This window comes from Pezoporus occidentalis, unplaced genomic scaffold, assembly GCF_034315485.1.
Source record: "Pezoporus occidentalis ecotype Australia unplaced genomic scaffold, CSIRO_AGI_Poc_V1 ctg16, whole genome shotgun sequence".
Taxonomy (NCBI): domain Eukaryota; kingdom Metazoa; phylum Chordata; class Aves; order Psittaciformes; family Psittacidae; genus Pezoporus; species Pezoporus occidentalis.
Window position 1 is genome coordinate 7,283,417 of NW_026913425.1, and position 25,923 is coordinate 7,309,339.

The 25,923-nt window shown below is 42.0% G+C and overlaps 1 protein-coding gene across 5 annotated transcripts in view; it reads left to right on the forward strand.

Annotated features, from left to right (window-relative positions):
* The first annotated feature begins 2,805 nt into the window (after positions 1–2,805).
* The window catches only part of SMARCA2 (SWI/SNF related, matrix associated, actin dependent regulator of chromatin, subfamily a, member 2), a 110,295-nt gene continuing 87,177 nt past the window's right edge, over positions 2,806–25,923 (forward strand). For 2 of the 5 annotated variants that reach the window (XM_062612518.1, XM_062612515.1), the window contains exons 1-3: positions 2,806–2,965; positions 12,995–13,255; positions 19,919–20,042. In XM_062612518.1, coding sequence (XP_062468502.1) covers positions 13,031–13,255; positions 19,919–20,042 — 349 coding nt within the window. In that variant the 5' untranslated portion in view covers positions 2,806–2,965; positions 12,995–13,030. Of the gene's footprint in view, positions 2,966–4,319; positions 4,689–5,159; positions 5,280–12,994; positions 13,256–19,918; positions 20,043–25,923 lie in introns of those variants that run through there. The other 3 variants (XM_062612516.1, XM_062612517.1, XM_062612519.1) reach the window with 3 other exon arrangements.

Sequence of the window (25,923 nt, forward strand, 5' to 3'; positions counted from 1 at the left end):
GTAAAAGAGTTACAGTCACTTCAGCACTGCAAATACTGCCCATATGACTGACAGAAAAAGACACATCTGCATATGTTAAACTAGCCTTGAAGGGGGAAAGGGATCCTAGAATCATAGAACAGTTAGGGTTTGAAAGGACCTTAGATCACCTGTCATGGGCAGGGACACCTCACACTAAACCACATCACCCAAGGCTCTGTCTAATCTGGCTTTGAACACCACCAGGGATGGAGCATTCACAACCTCCCTGGGCAACCTATTCCAGTGCCTCAGCACCCTCACAGTAAAGAACTTCCTCCTTATATCCAATCTAAGCTTCCCCTGTTTTAAGTTTTAACCCATTACCCCTTGTCCTATCACTATAGTCCCTAATGTACAAGTCCCTCCCCAGCATCCCTATAAGCCCCCTTCAGATACTGGAAGGCTGCTATGAGGTCTCCACGCAGCCTTCTCTTCTGCAGGTTGAACAGCCCCAACTTTCTCAGCCTATCTTTCTATGGGAGGTGCTCCAGTCCCCTGATCATCCTTGTGGTCCTCCTCTGGACTTGTTCCAACAGTTTCATTTGGACTTAAGTAACTGACACATTTGACACTGTCCCACAGCATTCTCCTGGAGAAATTGGCTGCTTGTGGCCTGGATAGGAGGATTCATTGACAGGTTGGAAACTGGCTGGATGGCCGAGCCCAAAGAGTGACAACAGATGGTATCATACCTAGTTGGTGACCAGTCACAAGTGGTGTCCCTCAGGGCTCAGTGTTAGAGCCAGTGTTGTTTAGTATCTTCACTGATGATCTGGATGAGGGAATTGAGTGCACCCTCAGTAAATCTGCAGGCAACACCATGTTGGGTAGAAGTGTTGATCTGCTGGAAGATACGAAGTCTCTGCAGAGAGATCTGGGCAGGCTGGATTGATAGGCTTTGGCCAATGGTATGAGTTTCAACACATCAAAGTGCTGGGTCCTGCACCTGGGCCACAACACCTCCATGCAATGCTCCAGGCTTGGGGAAGAGTGGCTGGATAGCTGCTTGGTGGAAAAGGACCTGGGATGCTTACTGACAGAGCTGAATATCAGCCAGCTTGTGCCCAGGCAGCCAAGAAGGCCAACAGCATCCTGGCCTGCATCAACAACTGTGTGGCCAGCAGGGACAGGGCAGTTATCATCCCCCTGTATTTGTCACTGGTAAATCCGCACCTCAAATCCTGTGCTCAGTTCTGGGCCCCTCACTACAAGAGAGACATTGAGGCGCTGGAGTGGGTTCAGACAAGGGCAATGAAGCTCATGAAGTTTCTGGAGCACAAGTCTGATGAGGAGCAGCTGATGGAACTGGGATTGTTTAATCTGGAGAAGAGAAAATTCAGGGGAACCATACTGGTCTCTATAACTACCTGAAAGGAGATTGGAGTGAGGTGGGGGTTGGTCTCCCAAATAACAATCGATAGGACAAAATGTAATGGCCTCAAGCTGCACCAGGGGGAGAGGTTTAGATTGGGTATTAGGAAAAATTTCTTCACTGAGAGGGTGAATGCTGTTAATGAGGCCCTCACCGGCATGGTTTAGGGGTGGTCTTGGCAGTCCTGCAGTAAAGGTTGGCCTTGATGATCTTAAAGGTCTTCTCCAACCTATGATTCTATATAACAACATGTACAGTAGTTTTGATTTTCGTTGTTTTTTTTTTTTTTTTTAATTGACTACAACTGGCGTTCAACACCCACCCCACCCCCCCCCCCCGTCTGGCAGGTCCATTATTTTAACGAAGTACCTACTCCTTTGTTACATGAACAGCTATAGCTTCTGCTAACAACATGGGAGCTCTGCAGCACTTGACTGCATATCAGGTAAATGATTTACAGCGTAAAAAGGAAGGAAAAATACAAGACTAGTATGCGGAGCTGAAAAGGGTACTTCCAAACCAACAGTTAACAAAAGCTAAAAAGGATGAAAAAAAGTCGAAACCAACATAATTGCGCTATTTACTTTTCCTACCCCTAATAAACGGGAGATCCACCTGTGCTCTTCACACAGCCTTATACCCGGCAACTACTTCACCAGCCGACCCGGACATGGTGTTCAGCGAGGGTTTGTGGTAGACAGCCACCCTCCAACACCAACGGTGCCCCCTCTCAGGCGGCCGTTGGGAGCGGAGCCCGCCTGACCAACAGCCTCCCCTCGTCCACGACAGCACTGCCCGACATTGGAAACCGGGGATAGAGTGCTAAGTAAGTTTCGGGACGAATGGCAACGCCCTGCCGTGCCCGCCTCCCTCTCACTTTTCTTTTAAGGCAGGGATTATCCATCCCACCTCGGCCAGCCGCCAGGTACCGGAGCCCCCAGCGTCCGCCAGGCAGACGACTTCCCGCCTACCCCAGCGGCGTGGGCTGGCCCCGGCAAGCTGGGGCAGCGGCACAGCGGGGCTCCAGCACCTCCTTCACCTCCCCACCAACTACTTCCTCAGGTATCCCCTCCTGACGGAGCACGCTCCCGCCGCTCCCTCCCTTCAGCACACGGGGGCTGTGGAGAGGTGAAGGGGAGCGGAAGAAGCCCAAGCGGCAGCGCAGACTGCCCCACCGCCGTACGGCAAGCACAAAAGCGCAACCCCCGACGCTCGCGCACACACTCACTGCCACAACACTCCCCACACTCGCGCACACCTCCTCCTCCCCAGCCTGAGCCTCTCAGCTGAGTGACAGCTACCCAAAGCCAATAGAGCCGCTCTTTCTGTGCAGAGGGGCGGGCACTCCCCATCCAGATGACCAATGATGATGCTGCTTTCTTAGCCGCGGCGTTAGGAGGGGAGGTGGTAGGAGGGGGCCGGAGGAGGGGCAGCAGTTTAGGAAGAGGAGGGAATGGCTGTCATCAATGAAGTCATGTTCGTAATCTAGTCCCTCGCTCCGGTTCCGCACTCTGGTGACTCACCGAGGGGGAGAGGAGCGACATCCAGCACGGCGCTCCTCGCGGGCGGAAGGTAAATACAACTTGCAGTTCGGTCCGCCCCCCGCCCCAGTCCGTGTCCCTGGCACGGAGGTGTCTGAGCCGTCCTTTATAGTCAGCGAGAACGCCGGCAGCGCCTTGCCCACCTTCTCTCTTCCCCAAGCACAGCCTCGGTGGCCCCGAGCACTGTCGTGCCACCTGCTTCCTCTCCCCACATTCCCCGGCTCCCGGCCCTCCCGAATATTTATATCCCCAAGTGGGTGGAGAGAAGAAAGTTTTGATCCGGTATTTCTGGAATAATCACGATGCAAATCTCCGGGGCGGGCGGGTGTGAGGGGAAGAAACCCAACGTCGTCGCTGGTGGCTGACTTGTGAGTCAGCGGCACCGGGGAAGGGACGGGGGAGCGGCGGGGCAGCGTGCCCGCCCGTCGGAGCCGCCGTGTTCGCCGTCCAGCTAACGTTTGTCAACGGCGTGGCCAGCGGGCTCGCACGGCAACAACAGCCAGCTCTTGCCACCCCAGGGTCTTTGCGGCCAAGGGAGCGCGTCAGGAGCTCCAGGCGACGCGACCGGGAGGGAAATTGATCCGGGAAGCGACAGACTCCCTATACACCCCCTAGCCAGGACAGCTCGTCGGGCCGGGGGCGGCCTCGCCTGCTGACCCCCCCCCCCCCCCGGGGTGTGGGCCGGCCAGTGGGTGGTTTTCGGCGGTAGCCGCGGGTCGCAGGGTGAAGTTCACAGTGTCCGGAGGCGGGAGAGTGTGTGGCGGTGGAGCTTTTTCTCCGCCTTGGCACACGCTCGCGCAGACCCGGCCGAGGCAGGGGAAGTCGAGAGGCACGAGGAGGGGGGGAAGATAAGTGCGTGGGGGAGCGGTCCTGACTGCGAGTAGTGGCGTTCCCCGGCAGATCTGTGAGGCCATGATCCGGATAATCTCCGTGCCTGCCTGTCACACGCAGTACACCGGAGAGAGAAGAGGAGGTGGGGGCTGGGACTTCGCCCGACAGGCTGCGGCTCCTGTTGCTTAACGTAGTCTCGGTTTTTAACTGGGCAGTCGCTCCAGTAGAGTGTCTCGATTTACTTCCCAGAATAGCTTGTGTCGTTCCCCCCAGCTCCTTTTCCCAGCAGAATTCATGCCGCTCCCCCAACACCCCCGCCACCTTACAGCAGTCGGCGAAGCGGAGTAGCACAAAACATGCGAATTTTGTATTCGCCTTCTAAGCAAAAAGCATTTTATTTCCGGTGTGCGCTGAAATTTATTCCCACCCCCTCCCCCCCTTCACCCCCCCCCGCGCCCCAGCCCGGGTCGGGCGGGAGTGAGGATGCGTGCACACGCGGATGCTCAGGTAGACGCGGTTCGTCTGCCCGGCAGGAGGAGGGGGCGGCGGCGGCAGCAATCGGCACCTGGAAAAGTTCTCTCCACTGCAGGAGGCCGGGGAAGGCTGCGGGTCGCTGCCGCAGCTAGCTCCCGGGCGGGGCAGGAAACAGCGGAGCCAGTCCCCGGGCAGCCGCGGGGAGAGGAGGCGTTGGCAAGCGCCGGTGCTGGCGGGGGGTGGCCTTTCTCGTCCGTCTGCTTGTGCGAGCGGCGGCGGATAAGGAAGTCACCGCCGCCACACATAGGCACACAGACATGTTTGGTCGGCCTGACATGGTGGCGGAGGGAAGGAGCAGCGGGGGGACGGGCCCGGCCCAGCCCTGAGGCATGCCCTGGCCGCTTGCCCGCCTGCCGCCGCTGAGGATCTCCCAACACCCCGCCGTGGAGGTACGGGGCCCTGCGCGGCCCGCGGCCGGGAGCGGCGCAGACATTGCTTCGCGGAGGGGAGGTGGAAAGAGGCAGCTGGGCTGGATGTCAAGGCAGGGACGGCTTAGAAGCTGTCGGCGGAGCGAAAACTTCGCAGAAAGCCGGAGGGGGAGAATCGGGCTGTGCTGACTCTGCGCGCCTGCCCCGACGCCTCTGTGGTGGAGGCGAGGGGTGTGGAGCTGCGGGCGGCCCGGCGCCGAGGCCTGCGCGCCGCCCGGCAGGGCCGGAAAACCCGTGCGGCGCCGCCGAGGCAGAGCGCTGCCGCTGGGGAGCGGGCGGCCCGGGGCCCTCCTTCGCCCATGCTCCGTGCCGTGCGCGCGGCCCGGCACAGTGCCGCGACTTCCCCTTCTAACCCCTCTCCGCCGCGGCGGCTTTTCATTATGTCCGTGGTGCGGGGAGAAATGGAGTTGTTTGTCTCCTCCCCCCCCCGCCCCGCAAATTTATGATGGTGGAACAACAAACTGCACACGGCTGGAAAAGTTAGAGCTTTTGGAAACTAGAACTTAAGTTACAGTTGACTGATTGTTAACGGATTGCGGTGTGGGTTTTTTGGTAGGTGTTTTTTTTCCCCTTTTTCCTCCCTTCTCACTCCCTCTTCCCCTTAAGAGTGCGTCGAGAACGTGGTTAAATGTCAGCATGACTGCATAGATCGCACCGAAGTTGGTTTTCCTTGGCATCTGCTGCTTGTGTTTGATATACAGACTTAACAAGCTTTAGGTTAATGCTGTTCTTTTAAGGTGTCGAATGTTTTAGATAGGTAAGTAAATAACTGAAGTAGTGAAGTTGTCAGGATTATTTTTCTTACCACTTTAAGTGTTCTGCATGCTTTCTGTAAAAAAAAATAAAAAATATATCGGATCCATGACATGGCATTGTTCCACTTGCATTCTTTTCTGTTTTGCTTTAGATTTCTTCAGTGTTACTCGGTTTTAACCGCAGCCCCTAAGACCCAGACAATAAACAGTGTACCAGATTTTAATTCCTTTAGTAGTATACCAGTTACATGTTCGGGGTGGCCTTTATCTTCTGTGTAAGTTAGTATTGTTGTGCAAATAAAGGCACATTTTCTCTTTGGGAACCTAATTGCTCTGTCACTGTCTTTGACTTTGTTTATATTGTTCTTTTATTATTCTGAGGGGAAAAGTGTACCAGAAGGGTAGGATTGGAGGCAGACTTTCATGTCCGTGTCTATCAGTAGTAGAAGCACAAAGACTATATGTATAATGAGCATTTAAAAGTACATCTAAAGTTATGATACAGCATATGTGGACTTGACAGAGGTGAGAGCAGAGCTTCGTTAAATACAGTATTTCATGAGTTATGTCTCAGCTTTAGGAGTGCTATTTCTGTGGTGTTTCATAGAACATGCGCCAGAAGAGTGTGTTCAAAGCAGTCTTAGATCTTCTCTTTTGTTCATTTCTGAAGTGGCCTGTGATCGTTTCTTGTCAAGTTTGAAAAATGCTTTCACAAACACCTGAGGCTTAAAAATTGTCAAGAGAAAATGTGCTCCAGCTAGCATTCTTACATTAAATATATTCTTGACAAAGGTCTGTGTTAATATCTGCAGATACGTTTTTGCAGTTTTTGTTGGACTTTTGAAGTTAAGGTCAGAATCTGCACGGTAGTGACTCTGAAAAATGTCTGCAGTTTTACTTCCAGTTTTCGTGGGCCTGATCAGTAATATTGCTGTGAACTGGTCATTCTTTTCAGAAGGAGACTTTTTATTCTTTGTACGACCAAGAACATTTTTGCAAATTACTTACTAAAATGCCCATTATATTTTTTTTTTTTGCATTTTCTGCTACAATCGAAATTTCGTATGTTTAAAGAATTTTCCTGGACCTCCACCTCTTTTGAACTTTATCCGTTTAGTTTTTTATTTGTTTGATCCTCTACTGAAGTACAAACGCAGTGTTATGACGTAAAGATCATTTGTGAAAGTGGCAGCAGTGTTACGACAGCAAGACCACTTGTGAAAAAGGCAGGAGAGAAAAGCTTATGCCTTATTTGCAAGATAAAATAAGGATGAATAAGGGAGAGAAGTAAGGCTTTCTTAAAAAGGAGCCTTGGTAGTTTGCAAACATAGCAGACTAAGTCTGAGAATTGTTTTGTTTCTGACACATGTAAAGTCATCAATTCTTAAGGCGTGAACATTTGCCTGTTTGCCTCCAGTTGGTAGAGAATGTTTCCCATGTATCACTGCAGTGTTTGAGCACCCCGGTGGATCATTTAGAGCTGGGACCTTTGGAAAAATGCTGAAATTAAGTTTGTTGTTACAGAAATGATACATTTTTAAAAATTTTGCTAGTGTTTTATCATAAGTAACATGCATTTAAAACAGTCTTCACCCTTTTTTCTCCGTTCCCATTTAAGTGAAGGCAAGACCTGGCAGTAGTAATAACGGCAAATTTCTTTCTTCCTGCCTGTGTCTCATTTGGCTTTTGTTTTTTTAGAATCTAATGTGAAGATTAGGTTTCAATAACGGTCATTAACACCTGTTGTAAAGGTCATGGTATGGAAACTTAACCAGTTTCTGTAACCAGTCAGTACTGTCATGACTTAGTTTTCTGTGCCTGAAATGTGCAGTGGAATTCACATATATAACAAACATGGACTTGATCTTGGGCATTGTCTGCAGTTAAATTTCTGATTGCAGCTGTCTGCCCTCCTCTTTTTTGAAGGCTGTTTCCTTCTGCAGTAAAGCCATCAGAAAGGATCATATGTCTATGCTGTAGTCTCTTCATTGAAAAGTTTGATTGCATAGCTTAGCCTAACTTTGAGAACTGTGACTCGTGGTGACGCCTTTTTACTGTCTGTAGTACTTTCAGCTCCCAGCTGTTAGCCAGTCATTTCTTGTTTCTGATTTTAGTTTTTCATAACAGGGTAGGCTGTAAGTTGGAGTAGTTGAGAAATTGCTTTATGAAAAACTGAAACAGCTACACAGTAGGAGTAAGGATTTCTGCAAGAAAATTTGTAAAGGCTTGAAGGTGGGGAGTATTAGGACTGTCATTCTGAAGTAAACTGCCTCTGCATGTGAAAAGGAGCCTCACGCTACATGACTTCACAGTGAGGTTTCTGGAGTAAGCACACCACTCGTTCTGCTAGTTCTGCTGGTGTGCATGCAGGCAGTCTTCGGTAGACAGCTAGACAAGCAGCTAAAGTGATGTCCAGGGGTTTTTGTCTCTGGCCTAAATGTCTGGATAAGCAATTTAGGTGCAGCGTTTCTGATCCTGTGGTTTTGTAGTTTAAACTGCAAATTCCCTTCAGGTTTTGAAGTTACAGTAAAGTTACACACATGATTATGCAAAGACAGAGTCTTTCAGTGTGTTTGGCTTCTCTGTGTGAACTGAGTAACTCTGGTTTATATTAGTTTAAGATTTTACTCTTTTTTTTTTTTTGTTATTGTTTCATGTAAACCTAGTTATTGATTGAATCATTGATGAAATGACAATAGTTAAATCCTGGTAAATATTAATGCAGAGTCTTCTTTGGGGTTGTACAATATGAAATACTTGATTTGCTTCTAAGTGTTCTAAGTTATTTGTTCTAATTATGATGAGCTACTGTCATACTGTCATTATTAATCACTTCTTAAACTTTAAACATCTTAATTTGATGTTGTCTAGCAGATTAAGAAAATACTACTAAGAAAATCACTGACAGTATTGTTTCACGTTTTCTGTGGTAGTGTAATAAAGATAACTCCTTTGGCCTGTAGTGTATCACAGTTTCACAGTATAGCTTTTCAAAGCCACCATGACTTCAACTGGAGATGTGTGGGGGACGTAGACTATTTTTTTTGTGAAGGCAAAGTTACAGTCGTCTTTGCAGGGTGTCTGTGGCTGTTGCGTGGGTCCATGCTTCCTTTCTGTCTTATCTAAGTGGTGCAGTTTGCTTACTTTCCACTACCTATCCAACGCAGGGGATCTGGCCAGAGCATCCTGGCCGAAGTTCAATTTAGGTTGACTTAGTCATAGAAAGGCAGAAGTTATATTGGATGGTAAAAGGACACAGCCAGGAGAATTATAAATACTTCCTGCTCTGTCATTAGGCTTAATGTGTGCCCTGTTTCAAAATAGTCTATAATCTCTGGATCTTTTCGGGTGACCAGCTGGTCTTGAATGCCAAAGCAATGCAGGTGGTTTGTTGCTTGCTGTGTTCTTGTTTTGGATCTACTAATATTGCACACTTTCTTCATGTGAAGGAAATCTGTGCCTTTGTTACCTTTGGGTTTATAGCAGGTTTATACCAAGGTATATATCATGTCCTGTGCATCCTGAAATATTAAGCTAATGGAGACCCACTGTATGTATTGTATTGTATTGTACTGACCCATTGTATTGTATGGTGAATTAGCTACATCTGCAAAACCTTCTAGGTGCATATAAAGTGATAGTGCAGCAGCATTTATGTTTAGGGAATACTCCCTCAAATTCTTTGTAATGTAGACATTCATTGTCCTAAGCTGTTTGATCTAGAATAGTTGAGCGGAGTCACTCTCTTCAGCTTCAGCTCTTGGGTTTGTGGCTCTTCTTGTATTTTCATCTGCCTAAAGTTACTTTAGCAATGATAGGTTATTATTTTTCCCCTCTCTGCCTCAATTCTGGTGTGTCCAGCAGAGGTGGAGAAATTCTCTGAGACCATAGGAAGAACTGCATGATTCACCACAACTAATTCAATCCCCAGTAGTTCCATTTGGGGTTGTTTACAAAAGAGATTGGTGATCTTGGTATAAATAAACCTAAGAAGGGATTGCAGTTCAAGAAGAGATATGTCTTATCTCAAGTCGTGTATAAGGGTTTTGAGGAAATTTTAAGATTGGACCCTTGAGAAACAATTAGATAGTATGTAATGCATTTGAGAATCAGGGCCAGCAGCGTTATCATCCTTACCATTCGGGACAATCAAATGGAAATTTCTATTTATTAAAGTTTTTGTAATCTGTTAAAAGAATTTACTTTTTTTTTCCCCCCTCCCTCACCTTCCCCTTGTAATTCAGACAGGCACTACTCATTAAAAAGCAGTTCAAACAAATGGGTCAAGACTGGCTGTGGGGGAGTTCGCTTCATTTTGTTTATTTCATTACAGGCACCGGAACGTACCCAAACTAATACCATTGTTATCTGAATTTAGCCTGGCCACAGTTGTACCTGTTGTCTCTTTGCAGATTTTTGCTTTGATTTTAATGAGACTTTCATAAGGACCTAGAGGAATTAGATACCTAGCTCTTACTGAATTTTAGTTAGAGTGGGGTGCCTAACTTTTGTGGGTTTTTTTTTAATACAATCTCAGTCTGAGTAAATATAAACTAAATTATTTTTGAAATATGTTATATCATAGGCATTTTATCAGTTGTATGAACAGATCCTTAGTTGGGAGAGCCACGCATAATGTGTTCTGGTGTATGGCAGTGCTTGTTTTTTTTAAATTTTGTGGGCTGTTTTGCCAGAGAAAACTGCTTTGTATCTTTATGTCCATGGGTATCTTTGGATAGGATATATTGCTTGCATTCAGGTAGAATTTCAACAAATGTTATTTTCCGCTGATACAGATCTTACAAATTACTTCCTCCCCTCTCCCCCCCGAAGTGTGTTCTTTGATATAAAAAAAATCTCAAAATACAAATCTGTTTAAGAAAATTCACAATTCTGTAGGACTGGGTGAATTTATCTTCTCTTAAATAAAGACAATGAAGGGACTTGATCTGGTGTAGGGGGTGCAACATTTCCCTCTTTGAAATTACTGTTTTTCAAAGATTGGACGCTTTCTAGCCCATTGAAAAGAATTTCAATTTTTCCAAATTTGTGTGTAGGACGTAATGTATATGTAAATGACAGTGTAATTAGTGGAGCTGGGACTGGAGCCGGTTAATTTTTATGAGAACAGCAAGTTGAACTCAAAAGCGGTGAATAGAGGGGATTTTAATACCAATATGCCCTAGTAGTTTTGTAGTTGATTGTGTTGCAGTTCTGTATAAATTTTTCTGGAGAGTGGTGGTGATGCTAGGTCCTGCATTGTTAAATGGACTGAGCTTGGCTTATAATGTGCGGAAAGAATCAGCTTAGGGTGAGTCTTGTCTTTCGCAATGTAATTGGCTCACAGAGATGCCTGTTGTCCTTCAGCCAAACTGTATGCTTCCCATAGGAAGCTGTGGCATAGTATGTGCAGTTGTGAACATTTGGTAACTTAATTCCTGTGGCAGTAATGTCATGGGACTGTAGGGGACCAACTGGTGACTAGACTTTGTTTTGAACAGAGAAGTTTCACAGCCATCTCCCTGTTTTACCTTGTGAAGAAACAGGATCTCAAGGCAGCTTATTTCAGGTGAGGGTATTTTAGTTTAAATGAGTTAAGCATTATTCTGATTTGTTGCCTGTAATCAGAAGAGACCAGTAGCTATTAAAACATAACAAAAGGAAATTTATAAGCAAAAGCTACTAAGATGGTTTTGATCCTGACAGAACAATTAGGTAATGAGGGGCAAATAAGTGAAAATGGTCTTGATGCAGTAGCATTTAATCTTCTGTTTGAGATTAATCTTCTGTTGCGATAAGTAAAGTCTCTTGCTTGTAAAAGAAGAAAGATGGTCGATTCTGTAATCTTGGGATTCCCTTACTGCTAGCAGTAAGCATCAACCTACTTTTTTTCTTACATGTCCTGCAAATCAGCCTCATTTTTGTTTTGCTTGGAACCTTGGGAGGATGCTTAAATTTTTTTTTCAGTGTCTGTTTCTTAATTTGGGCACAAGCCAGGGTGTTTGCAGTGTTAACAGTGTGGCTTTATATAAGCAGTGTCATAACAGGGTTACACCACTTAAGTTAGAACGTAATTGCTGCTCACTGTGGATAGTGATAAACTCAGATATGGAAGGTGGAACCCTACTGTGGTAGATTCTGCAAGGAGAAAGGCTAGGACAGGGAGTCATCCTAGGGCCTTCTTATGTACCACTTCATTGTAATTACCTTGTAATGTACCAAATTAGAATGGTCTTTAATAAGACTCATTTTTCATTGTATTGGCTTTATTGCTGTGGAACATGTAATCATGGACAGGTAGGCTTACTATAAAACTCCACCCAAAGTAAACAAAGGGAACAGAGTAAGCCCATCTAATGGTCAGCTGCTGTTGAAAGTGATGATTCCACTTGCGTCCTTGTGTTGTCACTAGGAATCAAGTCAGTTTTTTTTTTCTGTTGTTTTTTGTTGGTGTTTTCTGAGGGGGATGGGTGAGTCTTTTTTTTTTTTTTTTTTTAAATATATGGTATTTTTTCTCTTGGAAATGGTGCTCTTGGGAGTGGGGAATACCAAGAAATATGAGTGATCTTTTTGGCAGCAACTGACAATCTTAATTTTGTAAAAAATATGGCAGCTGCATCACTGTGTTACAGTACTCTGACATCAGTAAACAGTTTTTGGTATTAAACATTTATAAAAGTTCTCAGATATCTGAAGAAGAATGATAAAAGTTCTCAGAAAACTGGAAAATATTTCAAGCATGTATGTAGCTCACATCAGTTTGTTCTACTAATAACACGAAAATAAAACCACAGTAGTAGAAAGTTTTCCAGCCTAGGTAAAAGTCTGTCATTTGTTCTCAGGGCAGTTAGTGTTCTGTAAGCCTCTTGAGCTGCACTCTTCTGGTTTGTGACATTGACAGAACCCTCAATTGAATTACAGCTCTTCAGTCCAATGTAATTGTCTTTTTTGTTGTCCATTTGATATTATGATTGCATAAGAGGTAACCAGAGGGGTCCTACATTAGTATCTAACTTAAAAAGAAGTCAGAAAATAGTCTTAATTATCCCTTTCATACTAGTTTTGCAGCATTATCATGTATCTTAGAAGTATGAATTTCACTGCAGTCGCTCCTGTTTAGGGAGAGATTTTTGAATACACATTGCAGAGGTGCCCAGCTGTTTTACCTGCCTTACTGTAACCCCACCTAACACATCTGATGGTAGAAAGTCAGCTGAACTACCATGGTCTCTGCAGGTATTTCTAATAACATACCAGTTGCTCTGTTCTGTGAATTACATACAGATATCCAGAAACTGACTGAATTACCAGGATCCTTCCTAATCCTTATCCTTCTAGTGAGCTTTTAGAATGGTGGTTGAACTAATGTGCAACATTAGGATCATTTAAGCATTTTCTGTTGGTGACAGCATGTGTGTGTGTCTCTGTATGTAATGATTGCCAGTGTATTTTTTCAGTGTCCCTAATGTCATAGAAATTCTGGTTTTGTTTTTGTTTTGTTTTTGTTATTAGAGCTGTTCTGCTAATTGAAAAGGAGACAGAAAATAGATGTCCACACCTACAGACCCTGGCGCCATGCCTCATCCTGGTCCTTCCCCTGGACCAGGACCTTCACCTGGACCAATTCTAGGACCCAGCCCAGGACCAGGGCCATCTCCTGGCTCAGTTCACAGCATGATGGGGCCAAGTCCTGGTCCACCCAGTGTCCCGCATCCAATGCCATCAATGGGGCCTACTGATTATCCACAGGAAGGCATGCACCAAATGCATAAGGTAATAGTTTATTATAAGTGACCTTTTCTTCCTCAAGTTCTCTGTGCTGATTAAAAAAAATACACTGCATTTAGACCTGCATAACTGCTATTAGACATTGTGTATCATCTGCAAAACTGCAGCTACACTCTTACTTCTTTTATTAAAGATGATGCACTTATGAGATGAAATACAGTTTCCTTTTTCTTAGTAGACTACTTTGAACTGTAGTTAGTAGTTTGCAAATCTTCATTTGTAAACTGTACTACTCATTAAGGTAGACATTTCTAGGGGGAAAAACCCACTGAATTATTATTTTAAATCCCTGTGATAGACCATTCTAACAGTTTTTTTATTTTTTTCCTTCTTGTCTGTTTGGATGTGTCTTGTGTTTTTCAGGGGTTGTTTTTAGTTTTGCATGAAATTTTTCTGTTTTTTTCTAATTAGTAATTTTAGCTCTTAAAGGGCTTGTGCTTCAAAATTTGTTTACTCTTCCATGTTGAGGAAAAACCTGGTTTCCAAGTTATTTTATAAAGGCTTCATCTTACTGAGGAATTTAAAACTGCATAGTGTAGCACATGTGGCTAATTGGACATCAGTGGTTGTTGGCATACGTTTAAAATTACGTATGTGTTTAGACTATCATTAATACTTTTTGCTTTGAGGAGATACTTGTGTGGAATTTTCTTTGTGAGAAAAGTCTCTATGTATTGTCATTTTTATTTGGTTTAGGTTTAGAGCTTAGGATAATTTCAATTTCACTGATGTTCTGCTCTCAGAAATATGCAGTAACAGCTTACAGGGCCAAGATACTGAAAACATTTTGATAACTGTTGTTGATTCCACTTGGAATTGTTATATATGTGGGGGAAAAAAATTACAATAAAAAAATAATATAAACATATTTTAATTTTCCTCTTAAGTTGGCAACTTCTTGATGTTGCCATCCACACATGGATCCTTTTCATTCATTAAAACAGTTAAAAAAAATTGCAATTGGCATTTCCTTGTTTGTCGGGTTGGAAGGTTAGAACCCAAGCTTCCAATACTCCAATGAATGCCCCAAACTTTGTAGACAGCCAGGGTTTTTACATCCTTTAGTTCTGTTCTTTCTTTGTATTTTTAAAAGCTGCTGTATCTGCAGAAGAAGAGGGTGGCACCAGGAACTTTAGAACAGTTGAATGCTCTATACCGTACATTTTTAACTCCTGTATTGTTTCACTTTGTGTATTCTTCAGACACTTAATGTTACATTAGCTTTAGAAACAAACCAACAAATATAATCCCATGAAGTTCTTTCAGAGACTTTAGGAGTGTCTCAGGAGTTCTGTGAGCCAGAGTAGAACCTCTCCCTTTGAGGTGGCACTGAAATGCTTTGGAAAATGCGCCATGAATGTGAAAAGTCTGGACAGGTAATTCAAACGTGACCAGTCAGTATAGTTATAGTAAAATTACTTTCCCTTTTCTGTATCCTGATAATGGAACAAGGCTGTAATTTCACAAGTCTTTATTTTAGTAGCAGCAGCCTTTTGTCCTCTAGGTTGCCACTTCACAAGTTCCAGCATGTCTTTGTGTGTGTGTCTGCTGAGCTGATCCAGGTTGGAAAAAAAAAAAAAAAAGGTCTTGGTTAATTTTTCAGTCTAGATCAGTTTTCTAGTCTGTTTTCCTGTGCAACCCCAGAAGCAGTGTACTGTGACATCTGAGGGAAGGGTCTCTTTAAGAAATGCCATGGAAGGGTGCCTCTAGACTATTGTGCAAATACTACTTGGGTGTTGTTTCATGTAATCAAAAAAACTGGTCAACCACCTGCAGTTTGACTGAGTAAATGTTTTTTTCCTGCTTAGTGTTGTGTAAAGCAGTTGGGCTTTGAAGTTGTGATAGAACATAATGCATTTTTTTTTTCCTAATGAAGTGCAGTAGAAGTGAGAGATTGCACAGTGTCCTAGTTACGCAGTTGCTTTTGGGGTACACATATTTCATATGCAGTGGGATGTGGTTCTTCTAAAATTCACAAACTAAGTAGGGAAACACCTTAATTCTATGTTAGATGTTTGGCTTACAAAGAATAACATAGTGCATGAAACTAAAAAAAAAAAAACAACCAACCCACAAAGTATGCAACAGTAGAGAAAACACTGATTGATACAAATTGACATTAATAAATAATAATTCCTAAAGTATGTTTACTTAAAAACAGTTAGTATGAAAATTTAAGACTGTATATTCATTTAATAACCAGAGAAGCCTTCCACGGGAAAATCTACTGTTGATTTCTGTAACAGTTTTGACAGAAACAGCAAATCAGCTATCTTTCTTGAAATTTCTTTAAATAATCTTTAGATGATTGAATTGCAGGGAAATACAGTTACAAATTGTTCCAAAGTATGTCTTGGGTGCAAGGTAGCTATATTTAAGGGAAATACTGAGAAGTCTATTGAGGGGAAGACCATACTAAATGGACAAACTGTAACAGCCTCAGAGAGTCTTGTAAGGTGAAAATACTTCGAAGCTGGGAAGATATTAAAGGAAGGCATTGTTAAACGGTTGCCTTAATCTTACTTCTCCTTGGCATCCACATATGAGCTCCTCTGGAGGCAGAATATTAGGGAAAGATGGTTTGAGTATGAACTGATACAGCCTTCTGTATGCTCTTGTGCGCAGTCTGAGATACGTGATTTTAACTGCTTAACTTTTAGTTATGACGACAGTATATCTATTTAATTTGCGTGGTCCTCACTTGAGGAATGGGAAGAGTACTGTTAGCTCTTGGTTTGTTTTCTCTTCTATTTAATTTTAACCTGAAGCTTAATCACTTCTCAATTTGTAATAGGGTGTTCTGTAAATGGTTACTGGCTGTGGAAAAATTACCATGATGTCATGGGCAATATTACTGGCTTTGGTGAATTACAGAAAAACTGTGTGATATAAAGAAATTATCTTCCTACAAAAATGGTATTTTTTTACTAAACATATTGTTTACTCAACTATTCCATTAAAACAGAAGGCAAATGGTTTCAAGATTTCAGATATTGTTGGTTAACTTACCTGTGCACATTAGACATTCTGGAAAGCTTAAAATTCTGTCATGGTCCTGGAAGTAACTCCTTTTTATTCAGCAGCAGGTTCCCTGTATTATTTTTTTGAATGTGTTTACATTAGTGAAAAAAGAAAGAAAATAGTATTGTCAGCCTAGAAAAATCAGTGGAGTTCTCATGTGAAATGGTGTTTTGGTGATTTAAAGGAGAATAACGAAATTGTTTGGCAAGTCCCTGCTGCAAGAACAACCATGGTTGGTCTGGTTGTCCACCAGTAATGCATTCAGCTGTTCTGTGCAGTTATGTGACAACACACTGCTCTTTGGTCTGTGTAATTTTTGCTGCTTTAGAGGATGCATAGTCTAAAACAAATGAAGTCTAATGTTTGATCTTGGTCTCTGATTTCAAGGCTGGTGCTTTGTTTGTTTATTTGTTTCAAGAAGGTGAATGAAGCAGAAAAAGATACCATAATCTGGCAGTTTACCTGGAAATAGGTCAAACTGTGATGCAGTACTGTCTGTCAGAAGACCTTAGTTACTGAATTCAGAGTAAAAGCAGTGTAGGCAAAGTGTTCCTTATGCGTTAGGCATTATGTAAAGTCTGTAAGTCTGCCAAGTCTGTAGGTGTGGGCTTGCATACAGTTGCTCATCCTTCATTATGTTTTTTGTAAGCGCTCTTTATGTATCTGGCCTGTTTTGTACTTGTTCCTGCTTATGAGTCCCAATGAAAATAGTAATGCATACTCAGAGTTGAATATCTGAACTTCCTGTTTCTGTCATATAATAATAATAAAAAAAATACCTCAGTTTGATAGTAGTGCTTTATTGGTAGTATGTATTACATTTTGCAAACCAACAATGTCGTTGGGAAAGGTATCTCTAATAATTTATACAGGACTGAACAATTTACAGGAATTGCATTGTGTCTGAGATCCTTTCTGTAGTTTTTAACCCGTTCCATAAAGTTACTGTTAACTCTAACTACACAGTGATTCAAAGAAGTTATGAAAAATAATTGGTTTTCAGTTCTTGTAGTCCTTTGCTGAATTGTCTTTTATAGGGTTTTTCCATAGGCAGTTGAGGTATTTCTAGATCAAAAATACTCTTGGAAACACAAGTCTTTGCATAAATTAGCAGTACTGTGATCATTAAAACTAATTTTGTCTTCAAAAAAGTTTATGCCACCTTCATCTTTTGTAGCTTTTCTAGTAAAAACCAACCTGATTGTGTTCTGCCTTTCCTAATCTGTTCCAGATAAATTTAACTTCATTTTTTTCACAGCATAATATCTGCAAACAAAGAGAAGCAAACTGCCTTCTTGATATGTTTAGGCTCCCTTCCATTTAACTTGAAGCATTACAGTTTGCTACAGGGTTTTTGTGTGTGTGTTTGTGTGGTTTATTTGTTGGTTTTGGTTGATTTTTGCTTGCTTTTTTTAGAATACTTCTCTTACAAAAACCCATTCTTCTGATAAGTTCCATAGAAACATTTATTCAGTTGATGCTTTCTTGTATGTCTTTACTTTCCTGTTCCTGTTCGATTTTGAAATTTCTCTTTAAAAGACCACATACTTGTTGTTTTCCTCTTCACTGCTGCTTCTTGTTGATGCCAGCTCCTTTTTCCACCTTCTGTGTGCTGGTACTTCTGATGCCCTAGGTGTGCATGCCTTGTCCTTTTTAGTCCCATTAGAGCTGTCTGTATTCACGGATGTTGCACTGTTGCCACCCATTAGTGCAGTGACACTTACCCCTGCAGTCACACCACAGATGTGTACAGGTACAGTCCTCTGTTCTGGAAATCAGATCCAATTTCCTGCACAGTATGTTCCTCCTTTTGGTGGCCCTAAATACTGTCCTTGACACATAACCATGATAAAATAGGAACGCATCTGGCTTTACAGGTGTTTCTGTAGTTTTCAGCTCCTGCAGGTAGAATGTGAACTGGGTGTTCTCTTCCACATTGATTATCTTTCTCAGTAGTGGCAAAGGGAGAGAAAGGTATCTTCATGCCTCAGAAAAAGACAATGGGATTTATTTGGTTAATACAGATGAACTATTTTTTGATGAGTCAGTCATCTATCTCTACATTTCTACTCCATATCCCGAGTTCTTGTAATCACAAATAGCTTCTGTAGTAATAAGAAGTATTTTTCTGATACAAGTTCTTTTCACAAATGTTATTATACCTTCATGACAACTAAACAATTCGATTAAACATAAAAAAATCCATATTAATTCTTCTTTTCTATATGTTCTTCCTTTCAACCCATAGTTTCTGATAAGAAAAAATGATAGTGAAATCCTTTAAAATTCTAATAAACACCCCCCACACACACACCATGTGCCTAAAGATACTTCCAGTAAGATTTGATTTTTTTTTTCCACTATGGTAAGTGGAAATTTTTTATCAAGGAGTTATAATTTAAAATTTAGGGTAATGTTTTCCTTTGTAGAAATGATGACCTGTGTTTACTTCTGCTTAAATTGATCCATGTGCTCAGTTGCTCAAAATGAAGTAATGTGACAGTATCTTTTTTGTGTGACTTGATGTAGCTTCTCGCACGCTGTTATTAACTGTATGTGTTTCCGGTGGGGAAAGTTTTCTTAATTCTCTTTTTAAAAAGAATTCTCAGTAAATAGGTGTGCATTTAGATAAAACAGATTGCAAGCTCGCCATTCACAATAGGGTTTGCAAAAACATTTAGTATGTATGACGTTACAGAGAGGGATAGAGTTACATACTTTTGTAAAGAGAAGATAAGGAAGTGATGCCAGCCTGTCTTAATACAAAGCCTTGCAGAGCACCAAGTTAATGAGCATAATCTCTTTCTTAGTTAAGGACCTGATGTAATTTTTACTTTCAGGAAAAAACTTATTAGTTTTCATAAGACATCATCTTTCTAATGTTACTTTTCCCCTATTTTCACTTTCAGAGCCCTTTAGTTTCTATTTTGGAAACTTTTCCAGTGTCCTGCATGCCTTCAGCATGTTTTTGTGACGCCAGGCTGTCTTCGCTGCACTCTCTGAAAAAGGCACTTGGCCCTGTTTTGTGTTTCAAGTACTATGGGAACTGTAGTTTTTGAGGAGTGAAATAGATGACAGGAACTTTAGGGAGCACAAGTACTTGATTAGAACTATGTCTTCCCTCCCTTGACGGCCTGTCCCTGTTTTTGCCTGCAAAGAAGTGGCTACCTCCTGCAATGTCATCTTTGTTTTTGAACAGAAAATGGGGCATTCCAGTAGAGCAGTGACTGAAAGGGCAAAGTTTGGACTAAAAATAACTTGAGCCAGGCCACAGGCTGTTCTTTCATAAGTCGGTGTGTGTTACACTGCTTTGTAATATGATGCTGATAGGATTCATATGTTTGTATTTGGACAGTTTGCTTCCTTGGGTTTGCCGAACAGTTCATAAGGAAAAGAAACAAAAACCAAACCAAAAAGGCAACAGAAGGGACAGGCAGTCTAATGGTGCTCTGTGCTTCCACATATGCCTGATTAGAGGGGTAAACATTCCCAGTATATGTGTTTTGAATGACTACCAGGAGAAGTTTGTAGTCTATTTATTTGTTTAGATTTTAAGTTAAAGTCCTTTGGAGTTTTATAGTGGATTTATATACTATCTCCATATAAATGCCTATTTTGTTTTCACAGTCTATTGATGGCTTGCATGAAAAAGGGATGGTTGAAGATGTTCATTGTGGCTCCATGAAGAGTATGCGACCTCCCCACCCTGGAATGGGCCCACCTCAGAGTCCAATGGACCAGCATAGTCAAGGTTTATACATACTGTGCATGTTATATGGTTTGGGGCCCCTTTGTTCCACAAAGAATCAGTAGTTCCATGTAACAGATTTCCAGTTACTTCATTTCAGCTTTCTTTGGAAAGGCTGAAATGATAGCACAAGGCAAGGTGAACAGCTGAATCCCCTTACTTTCTGGAATACCCATCAGTCATGTAGCAAAACAAAGCTGTGGTTCAGGTCTGTGGCTGGGGCAAGTAATTGGGCTAAGTCCATTACAGATTCCAGTTCAAATCTCTAAACTCCCCCCACTTAATTCTTCCCTATCTGATGTGGCTACAGTAAATACAAATGCATTAAAATATAATTTATTTTAATCCTATGGTGAAGGAGCAGTAAGAGAGAACCACCCAAGCAATATCATTAGTATCTGTAAGGTTTGGTCAAGAGCTGACCAAAGTTCTTTCTCAATTTTTTTATGCTAGAAAATATAAACCATTTTTACCACATTGCTGTATGCCTTCTTTGTGTCATTTAGCTTGTACCATAAGAGCTTGCATTCTGTAAGCAGCTCAATATGTTGAGCATTTAACTGGTATTAGTTAGTTTAGCAGACAAAGCTTTATATATTGCATAATTTATTATTTTACACCACCACCTGAGAAATCCAACTGAAATTAGCTTGCTATACCTCTGTCGCCTTTTTTCTTCTTATACAACTATCTTTTTGCAAAAAATTGGTGATGGCACTTGAAGATATTCTGACACGTGTTGTGCAAAGTCCCATCGGCTAACTTTGTATTTTTTCCCCAGTAGTGTACAGATCTAAGGCAGAAAAACAGGTTTCTTCATAGCCTTTGAACTTGTTGGATACTTTCAGTCTGATTTACCATGAGATTGGAGTCCTGTAAGTCCTGTTTCTAGGATTTTTGTGGAAACTGGCAATGTAAAGGAGAGTGAGCTTATTCATGCCCACACTCATAGGGTGAGAACAGTGTGAGTTGTCTGAGAATCCATGGAAAGATCATGGTAAATCTTCTAATCCTGAGAAAACTTTCAGTTTTGTTTGGTACAGTGTTAGAAACCAAGACTTACTCAAAGGTTCACTGCCATGTAGATTCTTGGATGTCCGATAGTTGAGCTTGTGTTGCAGGTGTATACAATTTTTAACAATACGCATGTCAAATAGAAATTGCACCTCATTAGTTCTAGGTCTATTTTTCATATGACTTACTGTTGTGGGCCTCAAATTGAAGTGGGTAAATCTACGCATTAATTAGTTAATCCTGTTATTTTTGGATGTTTGGTGAAAGGTAGCTGAAGAAGTTCACAACCCCAGGGAATGGATGACCCTGAATTTCTGCCACTAATTTGGAAGCATAAACAGAATGGTTTGAGTTGAAAGGGACCTTTAAAAGTCATGTAGTCCAACACTCCTACCGTGAGCAGGGTCATCATCAATTAGATCGGGTTGCTCAGAGGCCTGTCCAGCCTGACCTTGAATATTTCCAGGGATAGGGTATCTACCACCTCCCTGGGCAACCTTTTCCAGTGTTTCACCACACCCATTGTAAAAAATTTCTTTGGTTATATCTAGTCTGAATCTACCTTCCTTTAGTTTAAAACCAGTACCTCTTGTCCTCTTGCTATATTAAAATGTCTGTTCCCATCTTCCATGCAGCCCCCTGTGGGTATTTGAAGGTTGCTATAAGGTCTCCACAGAGCCATTTCTTCACCAGACTGAACAATCCCAGCTGTCTCAGTCTTTCCTCCTAGGTGATGTATTCCATCCCTATGATGATCATTCTTGTGACCCTCCTCTGGACTTCTCCAACAGGACCTTCTTGTGTTGGGGATCCCAGAGGTGGATGCAGTACTGTGGGTGGGTCTAATGAGAGCAGAGTAAAGTGGGAGAATCACCTTCTTTGACCTGCTGGTCATGCTCCTTTTGATGCAGCCCAGCATATGGCTGGATTCTGGGCTGCAGGTGCACACTGCCAGCTCATGCCAGCTGATCTACCAGTACCTCAAGCCTTCTGCACAGGGCTGCTCTGAATCCCTTCATCCCCCTGCTCGTGCTGGTTCTGGGGATTGCTCCAACCTCATGAGGTTCACATAGGCGCACTTAAGCTTTTCCAGGTCCCTCTGAATGGCATAAAGTCAGACTTGTCAAACAAATTTACTACTCTTCCGTGGAGATCATAAGCTAAATTCATTTACGAAGTGAAAACAGTTGTTGTACTGTACTCTAGTTCAGTACAGTATTTGTACAGTTGTCAGGAAAATGGATTCTGGCCCAGGTATGGGGTTTCTCTGTGCATCATTAAAGCTAGTAGTAGTAGTGATAGACAGAACTTTGTCTTATAGGCTTACAAAAGTTGCGGGGTTTGTTACTGAGCGACATTCAGTAACAGAAAGATAGCACTAAGTAAAATTAATGTGACCTATGTTAAATATGTTAAGCTAGTTAAATAAAACTAAGTGTAAATAGAAGATAATAATCCAACTGTTGATATTTATAGTTAGTCTTACAGGTTGCTGTTTTGGTTCAGTGCTGTTCAATGTATTTGTTAGTGATCTGGGAAAAAGTGTAAAATCAGTGCTGACAGAATTTGCAGGTATCACAGAAGCTTAACAGTAAAAAGAGAAGAAGTTGATGACAAAGGCTGATCAGGATGTGCTGTAGAATGCACTTATTTCTCTAGGATACATTTTAGCACAGCCAGCAGTGCTGTATGTCTAGGAGCAAGGTATTTAATTATGTAGATGGTATGAGACTGTATCACACAAAGCCAAAAGGCTGAAACACATTCCAGTTATTCTGGCAGACTTAAATGTGTGTTGCCATATACGCTGTTCGCAGACACGACATGGAATGTGCTACCTGCACAGAGAAGCAGGGGCATATTAATTGAGGAGTTGTATCACATTTTCTAATAGATTAGCTGAAGGCTATATTGTAGTATTGTATTCCATTCTAGTATCTACAGTTCAGAAAGATGTTGAGAGATGTTGTAAGGTATCATCAGATGATTGAAGCATCTTTTGTATGAGGAAAGGCTGAGTGAGCTGGAACTGCATAGGCTGAAAAAGAGAAGGGTTGGAAATACCTGATAGGACAGAGTGATGAAGAGGGATGCCGACTCTTTGCAGTGATTATCAGTGACAGAAGAAGAGACAATTGGCAAAAACTGAAATGGACTTAATTCCATTGGAAAATAAGAAAACATGCTTTTACTGTAAACATGGCTGAACAATAACAGAAGGTTGCCCAGAGAGGCTGTCCAGTTGATATCCATGGAGATAGCCAAAACCTCATTGGACATTACTGAGCAGCCAGGTATAGCTGACTCTATTGGAACAGGGACTTGGGCTAGATGATCTGGAGAAGTTCCTGCCAACCTTAATGATTCTTTGAAATTGTGTGTTATTTTGAAGAGAAAGAAAAGAATGATTTGAACTTGGAAGACTTCAGGTTTTGTGTGTGGATAGGGTTTTTTGTCTTTTTGTGTTTTCCTGGAGAATGTTAAACTCCATTTATTCTCTCTGAGAGAGAATTAAAAGATTAGTTGCTCAGCCTGCACATTTCCAGGTGGTAGAAAGGATTGTATTAGATGATTGTGAGGGTCTGTTTGGAGAAAATCCTAGTTTTGGTCCCTGTTACAGTTCGTGATCCCAAGAGTGTAATTAAGATGCAAATGAGGTCAAGTACTGTAATTGATCAATTGGTTTATTGACAAAAGACAATTATTATAAAAGGGGAATTATTGTAATAAAGTGGATAGCAATAAGACAGATTGAAAAAAAGGTAGAAAATGAAGCAAGGATTTGAGGTGCAGAGGGAGAGAGAGAGAGTCACCAGCATGGACCCAGTGGTGTCCCAGGGATTCGTTGTCAGATGTGGGAGTCCTTCAGCGTTCATCGTTGGTATCGGAGCAGCGTCCCCCAAGAGTCTGTAGTAGTTGTCTGAGGTGGGTGTCCTTGTGGAGGTGTCCTTCTGGAGTTGTCCCCTTGAAGGTACCCCTGAAGGTCTCCTGATGGATTTGCCCTCATGGCGCATGGACAGTGTCCCTCAGGGTCTGCAGTAATCATTGGTGGAGAGTGCCCTCATGGAGGTGTCCTCCTGGGGTCATCTTCATGGCAGAGACTCCCTGGTGATGTGCCTCTTGGTGATTACCTTTTCCCCCTTTTATAATGAGTTGGGGGGAGTACCTCTGTTCTTCATGTCTTGTATTATGGGTTTCTGGTGGACCAGTTTCCCTTGCAGCCAGCTCTTCAACTGCACAGATCTGCATCAATTCTTGGGAGAATGGGCAGTTCCTCACACCAATCCTGGAGGTCTTAGCTCTTTCCCACTCATCCCTCAGGCAACGGACAGTGGAAGAGTCTTACCTCAACTCCTTCCACCCATCTCTGAGGCAAAAGATAGGTGCAATCCCATCTCAACTTCTCATACCAATCTTTGAGACAATGGACAGTGGAGTCTGATTTCAATTCAGTCTCTCACAATGGTCCAGTGAATTTTGCTACCTGCAAATTTAAATTAGGTGAATTCAGACTATTAAATATCTACATCTTACTTAACAAAGAGAAATAACATTTGGGACAAGGCTTACCCAAGTATTTGTGGTAGGATTTCTGTCGCATGAAATTTAAGTTTACACTGGCTCTTTCTCTTCTGTTCCATAGACCAAAGGGTGGAGATAATTTAGAGGATAGTCTTTAGTCTTATTTAGACAGGTTAAATAGACTGTTGTAGCCGTAATGGTCTCTTATTGTCAGAAATCAGGGAACCTCTAAACAGGCTCCAAGATCTGAGAAGAATTGGTAAGCTAGAGGACAGGACAGTGCTTTTAATTCCTTGAGAATGGAGAGATGGATAGTTGTCATAAAATGCTGCTGTTCTTGCTGCTTTGAGTACAACAGTTGTGATGATAAATGCGTAGGCAGTAGTCTCATTGCAGTTTACAGATCAGTTGGAACTAATCACAAAGTGAGATTTCATGAAAATGTCAAATGTTCCAATAGCAGTCTTTCTAGTATTTTTTTTAAAGAAGAAGGTTTTGCAAAAGAGTGTCTCTAAGTACAAAAACAGGAATCTTTATAAAGCATGTGCTTGTGAATGTGGATCATAAATTAGAAGTAAATTGGTGGACTCCACATGCAGTTGTAGATGTAATTTATGTAACTAAACCATGCAGCTGTGATGAACAATCTTGAAATGAAGACCACTGAACTTGCAAAGAACAACTAGATACAGAATTTTGGAAGTAATGATTCTTGCAGTTTTTATTAAGAAATAACTCGCCCTTTATTAGGTGAGATGACTTATTTTTATGAGAAAATTGGAAACATTTATTAACTAAATCTGCAAGAACTTTGTAATTTTGCATATAAGTGCCTGTTTGCTTTTGAATTGTAGTTACTGTTCTGAGGTTTTTGCATTTTTGTAACTAACAATAATTACTAAAGGTGTGCAACTTCATTTAGATTCTGGATTTTTTTTTTTTCCTTGGTGCTCAGAGAGATGCTACTCATGTAGAAAGAATCTGTTGCTAGCGCAGATTGTCAGATTTTTATTTCAGTCATACTGCAATAGGATTGTTTTCAGAAGTCTGACAATAATTTACAGGGAAAAATATTCTGAGTGTGTATCTTTCTCCTCAACAGTTACTCCTTTCCACATTTTTTTGCCAAATTGGAGAAAAGGTAACATTCCTGACTATTTCTGGTGACCAGTTTTCTTTTCTTGAACTTGTGCACAGTGAGGTCCCTCTTTAGTCTTAATATCTTTCTGTTAATCCTAATAGATTAAATGAAATCTATTGCTTCAACCTCATACTTCGCTGTTTAAATAGTAATCTTTTTCTTAACTGAATTAATTGTGTTAGAAACTGTCGTCAGTCTCTGTGAATG